General features: G+C 39.9%; 1 protein-coding gene across 8 annotated transcripts in view; it reads right to left on the bottom strand.

Annotated features, from left to right (window-relative positions):
- LOC117271387 (disco-interacting protein 2 homolog C) overlaps positions 1-16,380 on the bottom strand; it is a 255,882-nt gene that overhangs the window by 19,264 nt on the left and 220,238 nt on the right. For all 8 annotated transcript variants that reach the window (XM_078172954.1, XM_078172953.1, XM_078172957.1 and 5 more), the window contains 5 exons: positions 9,297-9,377; positions 8,637-8,760; positions 6,664-6,785; positions 5,592-5,703; positions 4,583-4,692 (listed from right to left, as the gene is read on the bottom strand). In XM_078172954.1, coding sequence (XP_078029080.1) covers positions 4,583-4,692; positions 5,592-5,703; positions 6,664-6,785; positions 8,637-8,760; positions 9,297-9,377 — 549 coding nt within the window. The remainder of the gene's footprint in view (positions 1-4,582; positions 4,693-5,591; positions 5,704-6,663; positions 6,786-8,636; positions 8,761-9,296; positions 9,378-16,380) is intronic.

Here is a 16,380-nt window from a genome sequence, read left to right as displayed (position 1 = left end):
TGGCGACAACATGGTTGTACCAGTCTAGAACAAATCCTGTTAACATTTCAGGGATTTACACAATGAATGATTTACAATGACAGCAACTAATGACTGACTTTACAGTTCCAACATAAAAAGCAAGCAAAAGAAGTCAAAGCTCAGAGCAGTTCCACCCTAACAAGAGCTGAACAGATTCTCCTGTTTCTCTCATGAAGAAAAGAGAAAATAACATTTTGATATTAGCTAAAAATGAGCAGCTTCTCCTTCATTGGAGAAGATTTCATCTACAATTACCATCAATTTTCAATCTCTAATGTATACCGTTATCTCAGGTCGTTAGAGGTGAGACTGATAACTGATGAAATGTCGTGCTGATTGATAGAGAAAGACAGAGAAAGTGCCCCGACTGGAGGATAGAGTCAGGACCCTGATCTCATTTAATCTGTTAAATCTGGGTCCAGCTAATAGAAGACACTGAGTGATCTCATTTGGTAAATGTGGGAAATACAGCCATTATCTGAAGATCATTTTCTGTCTAGGTTTTACTATTTTGGCAACTTGAGGTTTACGTTTTGAGCTCTTTTGTAAAGGTATCAGAATGTTCTTAATCTTTTGCTGTCATTTTAAGAAATGAATAGACCTTTAGAGTGTTCCTCTTCTAAAAAACGTTTCAATTATACCTTAAAACACGCATACAAAATATTTACTTTTACTGCTTGTTTCTTTCTATTGTCTGGAAAGACATAAATCTCCTCTATCCTCTCTCTCTGGGCATCTGTAAGCAGAGAGTGGAGAAACAAAAGGTTTTAACATGGGTGGATTAGAGACCAAACAAGAAGAGGTCTTGTTTAATAAGAGTCGGCTACATTGGATTTAACCACACACACACCCACACACACACACACACACGCACGCACTTCCACTGGATGAATAGTGGCAAAGAAACATGAGTTGAGCATAGGATGCAGGTTTGTTTGTTTTGCTGCAGCAGGAATCAATGGGCCCTTTAATCTTTAAACTGTCACCACCGTCACAGATCTTATTCTGTTAAATAAAGCCTTTCACTCAATATACACAGAGACATATCAGCGCCTATGATGATGATGATGATGCAGGCGTCTCCTGCCGACCTTTAATCAGTGTTAATCAAGCCAATCAGTCTTAATTCTTCAAATGTCAAAACATAAACGGGCTGATGTTGTCGAAATCAGACTAGATATGACATTTTACTTATAATATAAAGCCACTAACTACCCAATCAATGCAATGTTTTAAACAAAACACGAGAAAATAAATACTGATTCAATGAAAAAGACAACAACAATCTTTGAACAACAGTGGGGAAAAAGTTACGTCATAGGCATGTTGCTACCTTAAAAAAGGAGTTCTCTGAGCTAAATGTTAAAGGGAAAAATATTTTTTAATCTGGACCCCAGTTTCCCTTGTTATTTTGTCTAAGTGACTAATGGAGACAAGTCTTGCTATGCGTTCTAATCCTAGTACTACCATACTATATAGTAGGGCTGCACGATTCTGGAAAAAATGAGAATCACGATTTTTTGGCTTATAATTGAGATCACGATTCTCTCACGTTTTTTTCAATATAAAGATATATTGTGCTTATTTCCTGATACAAAAGGAAAAGTAACAAAAATTATAAATAAATAATAAAAAAATACCATTAAATAACAAAGCCTATGATTGTGCCTGATACAAGAGACACAAGACACATAAACTGTGGTCAGCAGAGAGGGAACACTCCTGTTTTAGCTTTAGTCTCTTGTCTTCTCTTACAGCTTTTGAACAATTTTAACAATAATATCAATGTTGAACAACATTTTTCTGAGGTAGGTATTCCAGGCCTGGAGTTAAGTCAAAATTAAACATTTCAACACCATGCATTTAGGAGTATTCACCTAACATAGCCTACATATCTTTAATTATATAATTATTTATATGTCTCTATGTATATTTTTACATAAATCCCCAATATTTTATTTGCCTTTAAAAAATCCTCTTCCTTCATTTAATTTGACAGTGTTTATTGTATTGTATTATATGTATTAATTCTCTACAGGATCTTGTATGTTCTTTAATGTGTGTTCAATTTATTAAAAGAAAAAACAACAACAAAATAAAAAACATTTTGGTGAACCCTGCAGCAAAGTGAGCCCTCTTCCTCAGAGAGGATCTTTGCCTCACATTTTGTTCTTTGCAGCAGAGCAGAGTGATCCGTCTTTCTTCTAAGAGGATCTTTGTCCCATGAGAGCAGGCACTCAGCTGTTCTCCGTGTCTGCAGTGTAAACAAGTTTCGCTGGCGATTTGTCAGTCACTAGAAGCACATTATGACCCTTTGTAAAAGTTTTTGTGTGGTACCTGTGTTGTACATGAGCTAACGTTAGCGGCTAAGGACTGAGAGGCTGTCTGGTATGTGTGTGTGTCTGAGGAGTGTCAGTACGTTAACTTGTTAGCCGTAGCCTTGCTGTTCGTCATGTTAATGTTATCGTCGGCAGCCCTGAATAGCTTGTAAAGCTTTAGCATAGTTAGTTAACACATTTGTTATCGGCCCATGTGTTTACTGCTAAAGAAAATTAATAAATCTTTGGTTTATTTGCACAACGTCGCCTCTCTGCCGTCTTTTATCAGCTTGCTAACGCTAAGTTAACTTTACCAGCAGATGTGTATGAGGCACAAACTGAGGCTACAGTTAGCAGTGCCCCCCCCCCCCGCTGCTTTCCAAACTGCTGGCCGGCTGTCGCTCTGCATCACGTGGTGTGACGCTGCGTCGTTGGGAGCGCTTGTTTTCATGAAGATGATGTCCCGACTCCGGGGCCGGCAGAATCGCTGTCATTGAAAAATTAGATCGCATATGCATATGAATCGAGATCACGATTTTATTACGATTAATCGTGCAGCCCTACTATATAGTATACCAGAAAAATGATTTAGTGTGTTCCAATACAAAGTATGTCAAATGCAGAATGCCAAAACTACCAGGATGCTGTATTACAACTAGTCATATTTTGCAGTTTGCAAGCCAGCACATTTTTCTGGTTATTCTGACCCATAATCCTCTGCAAAGCAGAAGATTTGTCGCATTTGCTGAGCTGCAGACAGATGACAGCTTGACAACTCGTTGAAATCTGTCAGACACCTCAATGGCAGATGACAGTGCATTCAGGTGACTGATGACCAGTTAATAAGAGGAATACTAAGTGAACAAAATAATCATAAATATTCCAAACAACAATAGGACATAACTATAAAAATAACAATGACAGAAAACTGCGGATGTAATTTCACTGTCGCAAATATAATATGAACAGCTGAGCTCTATGGGTTGATCTCCATCTCTGGTGAACTTAGTGAGTGGCGTTTGTTTTATCTCCAAGATAATGGATATAAAAGCAAGAGGGTCAACGTTCAGGGCGCAATGTTATGAGAAAGTAGGATGTTCCAATTGTGTGCATACTGCATGCAACAGTACATACATTTTAAAGGGACATTGTGTAACATTTTCAGTTGTTTATTGGCAAAAATCGATGTCTGCATTCATAAATATGTCATCACTGGTGTACTATTATCTCCACCAATAATCTGACTCATTCTCGTAAAAGGAGAATTTCGGAATTGTGTGTACATTGTGCGGGTAAGTCGTCTGTGGGGTTCCATAATGTTACGCCATCTTGACAATACATCCGCCAGCAAGGGACATACAGCCCCACCTTCGGCGTTTTCGTTGAGAGCCAGGCCAGCGCTGTGTGACTGAGGAGCCGAAGGAGAGGAGCAAGAGGCGCTTCGCTACTACCCTGGCAAATTTGAAACAAAGTCCCACTCTTTGAGCATAATGCAGGATCATGCATATGCAGCATTTCCCGTGTGGAGAGAGCTGCTGAAGGAGAATGGTAATGCAATCGCCGGTCATGTTGCCTTTTTGACTCCCTTTTGCACCTTCTTGGCGATGAGGATTCCGTCTCCCGTGATGCTGCATAATACATGATCCTGCATTATGCTCAAAGAGTGGGACTTTGTTATGCTGCAGTAGTGTCGGGGTAGTAGCGGCGCTGGCTGCTAACAGCGGCTAACAGCTGTTAGTGGCACAGTGTTGCGAGGACAGGGATGTGTGAGGTTGAGCCACTTGTCGGTTGTCAAAGGACAAGATGTGATTGGTTTGTTTCAATTTACATCTGCCCCAACAGTCCTACGTTGTAAACACAGCCAGCATGGTGAGGAGGGGGTTTGTCAACTCGCGTCGCGTGTGTCTGTGTTGGAGCCTGAATGAATACTCCATGTAGTATCGGATGACATGGTTTCATCAACGTTATCATAGCTTTTTGGTACACAGCGACTACCGTTGTTGCAATACGCGTTTGAAACAGTGAGGCGCTAGAGTGCTATCCGTTTGAATGCAATATATGATTTCAACGTTAGACGGGAGAAATTCCTACACACTGTGGCTTTAAGGGCAGCTGCAGTACCTACTAAAAGTAAAAAGGAAAAGTATGCAATTTGGAACACGCCCTTAGTTTGTCTGGTCCTCAAACAGGACATCTGATTCAGCTCAGTGTGTGTGTCAGTGTCCCCGTGTGTGTGTTTTTACCTTGACTCCAGCTAGCATGCCGGTGGTGGAGACACTGAAGTCCAGGTAGGCCAGGGTGTCGGGGTTGGACGGTTTATACAGCAGAGGAGGTTTCTTCTTTGGCAAATCGTCTGAAAAGAAAATCAACCTGGTTCAATCAGTGCTGCTTTAAAATACATGTACAATATACAGATTATAATCATTCTTAATTTTATTTTTTTTTACTTATCAAAATGATTTTAATAATTTTTTTCAATGATTGTCTGTCTTTTTTGTTGTCACTGTTTTGACATTTCTGAACTGATCACCTGTCTATTAAAGAATGTGAGGTTCATCAGTTTTTAAATTAAATTCTTAAAATTATTATTAAATTAACACTAATTAATGATTAATTAATCCATGGTGCCCTTTGACCTGGTGTGTCATTGAAGGCCACAGTGGCTTTGTCACATAATGGAGGAAGACGAGATAATGCTGCTTGGCACTGTGAATGGAACATTTACATTTTAAACAATGGCCAAATGGAGCTGTTGATAGGAGCACCGTTCTCTGCAGTTTCTGCAGCAAGGAATTTTTCGTTCCAGAGTAATACTTCAAGCCTGAAATATCACCTCAGCACAAAGCATTTAACAGCAAACCCAGAGGTCTGAGCTAGCGCAGCCTCTGATGCTAGTGCTAGCAGCCAGTCTCATCAAGCCACACTCGACTCAGACGCAAACTAAGTAAGTCTACCTGTGACCGACTTACTAACTGCCTTGCAAAATGGACTGCAGACCAGTTTTGGTGATAGAGGACACAGGAACAGTTGTGTCCAAAATCAAGCAGCTTTACAACTGAAACATCTGCCAAAATTAATTGGACTTGAAATTTTTTAAACACTGTCACAGCAAGAATTGATGTATGTGATTAATTAATCACAGAGCATGTGATTAATTGGATTAATTTTTTAATTACTTGACAGCCCCTATATGTATATCTGTCTTGATGAAAATCTGTTCGTGTGTGTGTGTGTGTGTGTGTGTGTACGTACCTGTGTCCATGACAGGGGGCCAGGTCCGTACATCTACGGTGGCCGAGGCTTCCTTCGACCTCAGCAGTTTAGAGATGAGCTGTGTGGTCATCACACACACTGACCGGCTCACCTGCACGACACAATACAGACTACTTACCATCTGACAACATTCATCAGCAGAAACTAATGTGTTATCCAACACTGTGTAAGGGAAAGCCTCACTTTAAATCGCCCATTGAAACGAAAACGGTTAAATTCGACTGCTTGTGAGATTTACAGTGAAGTACCTCCAGTTCCGACCTCCTACATCGCCTCCTGCCAGCTCTCTTAAAAAATGAAAGAGGCTCGCTGTTATTCACAACTCACATTCATTCACTCACTTATTTTTCCAGACTGCTGGCTGGTTTCCTGGTTTCTGCAGGCTGTCGAATCCTTTGCCCCTTCACTCTATCTTTCTTTGGTATGCACTCTGTCTTTTCATTTTTATGAGTTGAACACCAGCAGCATTTATTTGTATTGTGATTTCATAGCTATAAGACCACTTTGTAAAATAGCTTTTTGACAGAGAAGGTTCTACAAGGTAGGGATCTCTTACTATTTGAGACACTGAATGGAAATATACAGAGAGAGTAGAGTAGAATGATGAAAGATTAAACTGATTAAACGTGTAGGTGTCACCTGACATATCAACATTCTTGCTTTGATGAATTACTTTGTGTGAGCACATTGACTATGGGTTGAAAAAATCTTCCAAACTTGCTACTTTTTGTTTTTGTTTTTTCATTTAAAACTTATTGAGGGGAAATCTGCTCTCTACGTGTTAAATAGTTTTGGTGTTTCCATCTGGTGTTTCCATTTAGGGTCTTTTTACCACTCACATGCCCAAAATGATCAACACAGTTTTTGTTTTCTCTGCTGTGAATTCAGAGTTTCTGCGAAATGATGACTAATTTGTTTCAGAGTATTTCAACTTCATAACATTTTTTTTCTTCATGAATGTCATGTTGTTAGTGGTAAAACATGAGAAAGCCTCCTCTTTGGAAGGTATAAATAATCTCTCAGATGAAGGCATCAAAGTGTTCATTTTTACCTCCACAATCATCTTGACAGTGGGCAGCGTGGTGGCGATGTTCTGTGGGTGAGGCGGTCGCACCGTGATCGGCACGCAACCGGCGTAAAGGCAGCCGTAAAATGCCACGATGAGGTCGATACCTAGAGAAAAGACAGGTGGAGAGAGATGAAGGAGGATAAGGAAGAAGAGTAAGGAGACAGGAAAAGGAGAGGTTGGGTGTGAGGAGAAAAGTGGAGGTAGCAACAAGGACAAGGAGGAAGGGAGGGGTCAAAGGGCAATGTAGAGGGAGGAGGACAGAGAGGGGGGAAATGGAGGAGAGACAAAGGGAGGAGTAGGAAGGAAAAGGGAAGTTGAGAAGGGAAGATAATTGTAGTAAGACAGGACAAGAAAGAAGGAAGGGAAGATGTGAATGAAGGAAGAGAAAGTAAGGTGAGATGGGGAGGAAGGAAAATGGAGAGAGACAGAAATGCACAAGAGAGGAACAGAGGACAGACACGCGAGGGAAATAAGGAGAGATGGGAGGAGGAGGAATTGATAAAGCAAAGAAAACGGAGAAAGGAAAAGGAGAAAATAAATGGTCACACATACACCCTCACAGAGGCCAGGAGGTTAAGTATTGAGCAGTGGACTCTGGAGGCGATTAATTGAATGCTACTTTAAGACAATCTCCTCGTGTCTAGGAATTCGTCCTGCATGGCTGCGTCCGTCCTGTCATGATGGACACGAGGCTCCGTGTCTCTGAGGGGAAATTACAATTCTTTCTTGTTCTCGTTCATTTTCCCTGCGGCGCTCCCTTCGATCTGACTGCACGACTGAACTGCTCTGAATGTCTTTGTTGTGTCCTTCTTCATTTAAAACATCCTGTCTGTCCTAGTTTACATGTCAGCATACTAATCAAGGGATCGTTACAACATTCTGGTATGTTTCAATCAGTTTAGTGCCAACATGTATACTTGATAATACCAGAAATTTGCTTTTCAGACGATTAATGGATTTGTTTTATGTTCATTTGATGTTTAAGGTATTCCAATACATCATGTCTTATTATGTAGCACAATAATGCAGACTTTTCAAATCCATCTGCATTTATACCATTACTTTTTTACAGTACCCATGGGCATTAGTCTGCTGCTCTGACAGTCTCCACTTTTCTGGTTTCAGGCTTTCCATCAGATTTTAGAATCTGGCTGCAGAGATTTGCTCCCATTAAGCCACAAGAGCATTAGTGAGGTCCAAAGGTTCTGTGCAGATCAGGTTCTTTCATACCTAACTGGAAAAATCATTTCTTTATGGAGCTGGCTTCATCTATTGTCATGTTGAAACACAAAGGGTCTTCTCCAAACAGTTGCCACAAAGTTGGAAGCAACACCATTGTCTAAAATATCATAGTATGCTGTAGCATTTAGATTTTCATTAATTGGAACCAAGAAGACCAAACCATGAGAACAGACCCAGACCACACAGTTAGTATGCTAACACATTTGTCCATATACTTTTGGCCATTTCCTGTATTGCTGTAATATACACAATTTTGGAAGTGATGCCGTCACACCAAACATATATAAATAAATAAACTGAAATTGATATCAACATGCAAAACATCAGGACATGGGGCTCTTATCACTTCTTTATTTAGTGCGTCTTTTGTGTTTTCTCCTTCCTGTGACCCGGATATCGATCTCAGCACGCCATCTTGATCGACATCTTAATTCTTGAAATTCATCTCAGATGATGATGCGGCTGTGCCACACGTCATATTTGATCGACGGCACTCTAAAATAACAGCTCCAAATCATGGATGTCTCATTTTGTTAGATGCCTGTTACTCAACTACTCTCCTCGTGTCTCCTCCTTACCTCACTCACATCTTAGGTTAGAGGGACTAAGATGCAAGTAGAGGAGGCAAGGAAAGGAAGTGAGGATGTTCAAACTGAGAAATGAGAAGAGGGAATGGAGTTGATACTGATAACTGATATGAGGTCAGTGTTTACCTGGAGGGTAGACCAGTGCGACGTGGTCTCCGTCCTGCAGGTGGCCCCGTTCAGCCAGCATGCCTGCGATCTTCTCTGCCCTCTTATGCAGCTGAACACAAGTCAGAGAGCTGGCTATTGTACCCTGGATGAGGACACACACACACACACACACACACACACACACAGACAGACACAGACACACACACAGGAAGATGATTGACACATTCAATCAGCGGTGTGTATCAGCCAATGTCATGTCACATTTTCCGTTGCAGCATCTCAGTACTGAACAGCTGTAAACAAACCAGTGGATCATATTGCCATTATGCAAACTACCAATTCAAACACAATGTCATTTACAAACTGCATCATAATAATAACAATGCCTTTTCTTTTGGCCCATTCTGTAATGCTGTACAACAATCTTTCATACAAACAAACGAATGAATAAATATGTCATGGATCAGTCTTTCTCGGCCAGTCTGCACACTGAATATGAAAAACACAAAGGCACTTTAATATAAAGCAAATGCTGCAACATAAGGAAAGGGATCTGGCATTTTTTAAATTTTCACCTGGGTAGGTGCATTTAAAGGTATTGTGTAGACCTCTTATATTGACCCCCAAACCCCATATTGATATGAACATATGTGTATGTGTTTGTCTGTGAAGTCTTACCCTGGAGTTGAGCAGTGTGTACAGGACGTGGTCTGGAGTGGTCTGGGCTCTCCACTGTAACACCTCTGACAGGAAGAGGAACTGAAAACACAAATACAGGAACATTGAGACTAAGTGATGACACACAGATATATACATACTCACAATTAAACACACACACACACACACACACACACACACACATATGTTCATTCTTGAATAAGGAAACAGTCAATCAACAATCAATTTGCAACTTGTATCACAAGTTCTTGACTTGAAATAATAACTGAACCCATAGGTTGGCTGCTTGTTAAATCACAACACCTCATTTTATTTTTTTATTTTTCTACATCTGTTAAGGCCCTGACACATCTAGCTGATGGTCAGCCATCAATCGCTGTTGGGCCATTAATGATCACTCTGATTGGTAGTTCAGCTCAGTGCACAACAAGGTAAACAGATTGAGGAAAGTAAACAAACAGTTAAAGTCAACAGGGAGTGAGACCAAAGAAAACTTGCTACATGAGGTTAAATTATTTTTCTTTAGTCAATGAACTCTTTCACAGAAATGTTTCATGATGGTTTGTGTTACACCATAAATATGCTTTGAACTGGCTTACTAGCGTCAAGACAATTTTTCGATCTCCCTTTTTGAATGACGGTTGAAGTCTTTGCGGTGTGTTCATGTGCAACTTTTTGAGGCGACGCAGCAGGGGGCTTTGTCTTCGCTAGTTCTCTGAAGTCAGTTTGGTGTGTCTAGACCTTTGAATACATGTGGTTTTAAAGTTTTTTAAACGTACCGCTGGAGCTGGGTTAATGGACCAAAGTGAAGTAACCAGTAATGCAGCTAATTATTTTTGTTGTTGAGGAATGTAATTACTGCATTTAAATAAGTAACATATCATGTGTAAATGATTGTGTTTCAAACTTGCATAGTACTGTGTCATTTCTTGCTGAATAAACTTTGCAATATTACCATTCCATTTCTTGGAAATGCAGCTGCAGATTCACTAGTTTTGAGCTTCAGTAATGATAGAAAAACTGCTGGCTCAAAATCTCAAAGTGTTTTAGAGTTCAGGAGCTTTGCTGAGATACTGACAGTGAATACTGATAAAGTATACTAGCTCAGTGACTTGCAGGTTATTGGAGTGTTGGAGAGGGTGCACTTAATTTGGAAAAGAGAGAGTGAGAGAAGGGAAAAAGTTAATGTAGACCAAAGTAGGAGAGCAAGATGAGGTAAGAAGGCCTACTACTTTACAACAGCAGAGATGAGAAAAGAGAGATGGAAATTGGAGATGGAAGGAAAGAACGAATCAAGAGAGAGAGTTTGTTTCTGGCCTCATGAATTTTTCAAGATTTGCTGCCGAGTGTTGAATCGCAGGGAGAGTAATTCATGTTACATTTTGCTCTGCCAGAGAAAGTCAGTTCTATTTGTGTGTGCGCTGCCAGCCGGTCGCCATTGGTGATGAGGATTCAGCTGTCAGAGTCTTAACCCGGCCAACCGCAAAACAAACGGACCTCCGCTCAGCACCACATCGTGTTCGTCACGTCTGGGAGGAACTCTGGGCGCGCTTGATTTGTACTGCAAATTTCCCCGACTGTTACAAAGTGAATTATTATGCTGGAGGAGCTTACATGTGAACCTTCGTTCCTCCAGCTGAGGGTTGAAATAAGCAAGTGTGATTCTTTTTCTGTGTCACATTCAGGCTGCTGCAAAACAAATAATGGGTGAAACTGATGTAGACTGGATTTGATATTTTGCTTAAGGGCACTGTGGGAGTTACTATGACTCAAACGTAACCACTAAACCATCAAGTCCTACTGACATGAACAGTACTGTGGAATGGAATACAATAAGATCAGTGATATCAGTATTCATATTATACTTCCTCAATTGTATGTTCAGGCTGTTTAACATATTTATTGGTACTTGTTTAGATATCAAAAGACTCATTATGTCTTCCAGCTTTCAAGTCAAAACATACCAGAATTAGGGATGTTGGAAGCAGTGGCTTTTTTACTAGGGGTGTAATTTCACACAAAATTCATGGTTCTGTGTGAACCTTGGTTTTTGGGTCACAGTGCAGCGAGTTTTCGATACAGCAGGGGAAATGGAAAAAAATGCAAAACATTCAACAGTGGCAAATGGTCATATTTTTTACTGTGACTTGGCTTGGCAATCAGCTTGTGGTGCTCAAAGCCTCCACAACCAGAATAGTGTCTAAAAGGTAAATAAAAAAGTCAAATGCCTTGATTGTGTCTCTCATTCATACCGTAAGACTGTGTGATCACTGTACTGTGTGTTTTATACAAGCTGTCACAAAGACTAATGCCTCAGTTGTCACGATTGTTAATTTAAGAGATTCTGTCATACATGAACCCTTAAAGTGGTAAATATAACCTCCAGTGTTCTACTGAAAACATCACTCAGCTCCACATCGGTCAAGGTTTCCTGTTTCACCATGTAAAAACTCATGTAGTTGACTCTCTGAGTTTGGCTGACGAAATGCTCTCTCATCTACTCACCACCAGCTTCATGCATTGCAAATCTCTCTGGAGTTAAAAGATTTAAAGACGGTTTTCCCCCCACGATGAAAACATCACTCAGCTGCTTGTCGGCTTGACTCTGAGTTTTCATGAAACTTTCATAACGGCAAATGAAAGTCTACTTCCTTTCCAGTTTCCTGCCTCATACATTAACATCTACTGTTTGGTGGAGGCGTTTATCTAAAATGCCCCAAAGCACCACAAGTGTACACACATGAACCCTAACAGTGTCAAAGCCTTGATTTAGCCACTGAGTCAGAAAATGGTCTCCTGGTAATGGAACATGTGACACAATCTTCTTGATAAAACATGACAATCATCCAAAACCTCCCACTAAACCATAACTTTCTTAGAAACTTCGATAAGGGGTCTTGTTATGAATGTTATATTCAAATTTTAGCAAAGCCAGAATCTCAAATTTATAGTATCAGTGGTGTAGTCTCTCAGGACGCATTCACACTGGTGCTATTTGGTCCGCTTTAAACGAACCCTGGTCTGCTTCCACGGATAGTTCGGTTTGTTTGGAGTGGTGTGAACGCTCATTCGAACTCTGGTGCTGACCAAACAAGCGGACCCTGGTCCGCTTAAAAACTGGGGGTCTCGGTTCATTTGCAAGTGAACCCTGGTGTGGTTCGTTTACAGTGGGAAATGCAAACAGATCCAGCAAACCAAAGAGAGGAAGTGAACCAAAGAGAGGAAGTGAGGTAGAGCGCATTGCATTTTGGAGTTTGGTGTTTTTGTTGTGACCAAGCCGGCTGAAGAAAATGGATTTCTGTTTTCGGTCTTGGCCAAACAATGAGCCAGGTTTTCTTCTTCCTCATGGTTTTTTTTTTATTCCTGGTCAGTGGTTGTTTCGGGAAATACCGCCCCCAAATGAGCAGCTGTTGTAACTGCGTGATGTTGTCCAGGTAGTTTGGTGTGCTTTAAAAAGTGCAGTGTGAAAGTGAACAGAACCAAATGAAGGTGTGAAATTTTTCGGCATTCCCCATCCAATCAAACCGAGTCCCCCAGACTATCCTGTTGTGAATGCGCCCTAAAAGTCATAAACTCAGTACAGTAAGATTTGGCATGTAAGTCACCCTCGCCTACCAGAGTCACCATCGACACACCTGCCAAAACATCTTGTCAGTAATTGGTCAACGATTCACTTTGGCCAAAATATTAAAGCCATCAGTTAAGTTTTGGTGCCATCTAATCCTGGGACTCTGGATTCAGTGTTTAATTAGACAATTAAGGGTGACGAATGGCATTATTTTGTTAATCAAGGTCTTAGCCCTCTGTTTCCTTGAAAAGCATTTTCAAATTTGTGCCAACATGCAGTCTGACTCCTTTAGAAAATGCATTAAGTCCTCCACACTAAACCACAAAATATGTTGACTGTCATTGCAAAGAAGGTCTACAGGTTTCAGACCCTTAAACCAAATGCTTTTAAAGACCTTTTTAAGATGATTTTTAACCAAATTTAAGACAGATTTTTGGACAAACCATCTTATTCGTATTTAAGCACTGCAGGTAAGTATAAAGGTAAGTAGATACATTTTTTTGCCAACAGGTAAATGCAAGTAGACTTTTTGACAAATTTGACAAAAAAGATTGATAAATAATATTAGATCAACTGTTTGTGGCAATTGAGACTTCACCAATTTAAATTTAGGACTGTTGACTTTTAAGGCCTTGTATTTATCAAACTGAATAAAGACACTTGGATGTCCCTGTCAGAAGGAATGATCCTTACAAAAATGTTTCAGCAGACTGTTTTGTCACTGTTTTTCTGATTTGTCATCGCTGTGGTTTTGGTTAGGTTTAAGCACAATAACTACATAGTTAGGATTAGGCAAAGATTGTACTCATTGTTAAAAGAAACCAACATTAACTCTTGCTGGAAAATGGGATGAGATGAGTGATCTCCTATCCATTTGGCCCAACAGGTTTTGAAGCAATAATGACATTGTCACGCAACTTCCACCTTTGCTCAAAATAAGTCATACATCACACAAGCACACAAGATCAAGTAAAAAGTGGGAAACATAGCAGGCTGTGTCTTTATCCAATCCTTACAAGAAAAGAAAGTACATTTCTCAAATACAAAAATAAAATGCTAATAAAAATGCGTTCCCATCAGCTGGACTTAAGTGAATAAAATGTTCTTTCTGGAACATCTGGCACAGTAGAACCTGATCCTCGCAAGATAAGATTAGTTTCAGACATGATGTTCTTCAGTGTTATTGCTCATATTTCCTGCTTTAATCAAAAATCCCAAACTATTTTTTATATTAAGAGTGTTGGTTTGGATGTACAGATTCAACATTGCTTTAAGAAGAACAAGTACTTTGACCAAAAAACTTGAATGATGAAATTGAGTTTTTGCTTATTTTTATAAAGTAAAAAGTAATGTGAAAAGTTTTGTAAGGGACTGAGTTTTGCTTTTGGTGTTTCAGACAGTTTTTAAATCATAAAAAGGATCAAATCTGGTATGTGTTGTATGTTAAAGAACCTGTGACCCCAGGTTAAACTTCCAGAGCTCCACTGAAGCCTGAGATAGAACAAACTGGAACCTGCCTGCAGATAAAACCCATGTTATCTGTATGAGAGAGGACTGGCATGCTAAATACCAACACAAAGACCCCCTGTGTCTGGTGTGTGTGTGTGTGTGTGTGTGTGTGTGTGTGTGTGTGTGTGTGTGTGTGAGTGTGTCTGTGTGTGTGAGGAAATCCCAGGCCATAGATAGATATCTGGTCTCATGCAGTACAGTTTTATCAGTTTATGAGCGTCAGTGTTGAATTCTCATGTTAATACACTGAGGTCTGGAGCTCAGTTGTATCTGATGTCATTATCAGATGTTCACTAAAACCCAACACGCCAACCACCTGGCACTAGAAGCACTTTACTTTGTTTGAATTTACATAAAGAAAGTGGTTAAATCCTTCCAGCAGCATCTATTGTACCAAGCAGCCTGTGACTCTGGGAAACTGGCACAGGATCAAACAGCAAACACAGCAAGCAGTGCTTCCCTTTCCAACCCTCCTCATTTAAAAATAAATATTTGAAGAAGATAGAAAGTAGATAGCAGCAGCAGAACGGTAGAAAGATTACACACCAGTAACATCTATATTTCACCTAAAATGTATTTTTAAAAAGAGTGAGAGGGTCTTTTTTCAGAAGTTTGACATTTCCATAACAGCCCTCATGTTTCCCAGTTTGAAACTCAAAAGCAAAGACATCTACGTGACTAGTGTGTTTGCCTTCTTACATTTGATCTGTTTTTACAATCCATGCTATGATCCTTAAGATTTTCAGGGATAAAAAAAGTCTGGATGCTATTTTTTATGATCAGTATTTTTTTTTCCAGAAACAGTGATTTAATATCTATATATATTATAGTTCATCCCTAATTTTTAACTTCTAAGACTATTTTATGTCTTAGATTCTCATTTTTTACTTGCGTGACTTTCTTTTTATACAGATTTGTCTAAGCATTGTTGGAGGGAGCCTAAAAAATTTTGAATTTATTGTCAAAAACTGCTTCATTCATTTTCCATAACTGCTTATCCAATTCAGGGTTGCGGAAGGTCTGGAGCCTACCCCAGCTGACATTGGGCAAGAGACAAAGTACACCCTGGACAGGTCACCAGATTATCACAGGGCTGACACATAAAGACAGACAACCATTCACACTAACATTCACATCTATGGTCAATTTGGAGTCAACAGTTGACCTAATCTGCATGTTTTTGGATTGTGGGAGGAAGCTGGAGTACCTGAAGAAAACCCAGAAAATGCAAACTCCACACAGATGGCCCCAGTCAGTGGATTCAAGCTCATAACCCTCTTGCTGTGAGGTGACAGTGCTACATCACTGTGCCACCCTGCTTCTTTGTTGTGCATATGACACTACAGAACATGACTTGAGCTGGATAAAGTTACTGTCAATGCCAACTGAACATTTCCAATGGCTGATGCTTAACATCAAGTGTTTAACTAGCTTTTACTGTGGCGCAGTCACAGGAAACACAACATAGTGGTCTCTTAGTTCAGCCCTGACAGCAAGCGTTCATCAAAACTTCAATTTTAGATATTACAGTGAATTCATGAGACAGGAAGCGACAGTGAGCCGTGGGTTTTACTATGTCCAGCTCTTGAGAAGAAAACTATTTAAACGTACATAGCATGAAATCAATTTGCTGTTGAAATCATCATTGACTCACTTCTTTATTAAAACAATGTGGATTTGTTTGGCTGCACTATAATCAGATACCACAGCTACTCCTTTGTTGTATTTCTGACAAAGTAGCTGATCAGTGAGTGTTTGCAGTGGTATTTAACCACACTTGCTGTTGTTACCAGTAACCAAAGGTGTTACCAAAACATCCAGGATTGAAATCTTGAAATCTTCAGGATAACACCTATGAAGGAAAAATCTACTCTATGTGCTGCTAGTTCTCAAATATGTTAACACCCAACTCTGCTGAACATGCTCAGTGTACATGCTCACAAAATAAACCTGCTCAAAATAGCTTCACAAGTATATCTTTGTATGGTGAAAAGGTTGTGGTTTCTA

The sequence above is a fragment of the Epinephelus lanceolatus genome, chromosome 12 (genome assembly GCF_041903045.1).
Source record: "Epinephelus lanceolatus isolate andai-2023 chromosome 12, ASM4190304v1, whole genome shotgun sequence".
Lineage (NCBI taxonomy): Eukaryota > Metazoa > Chordata > Actinopteri > Perciformes > Serranidae > Epinephelus > Epinephelus lanceolatus.
This window is presented reverse-complemented; position numbering and strand designations above follow the sequence as displayed.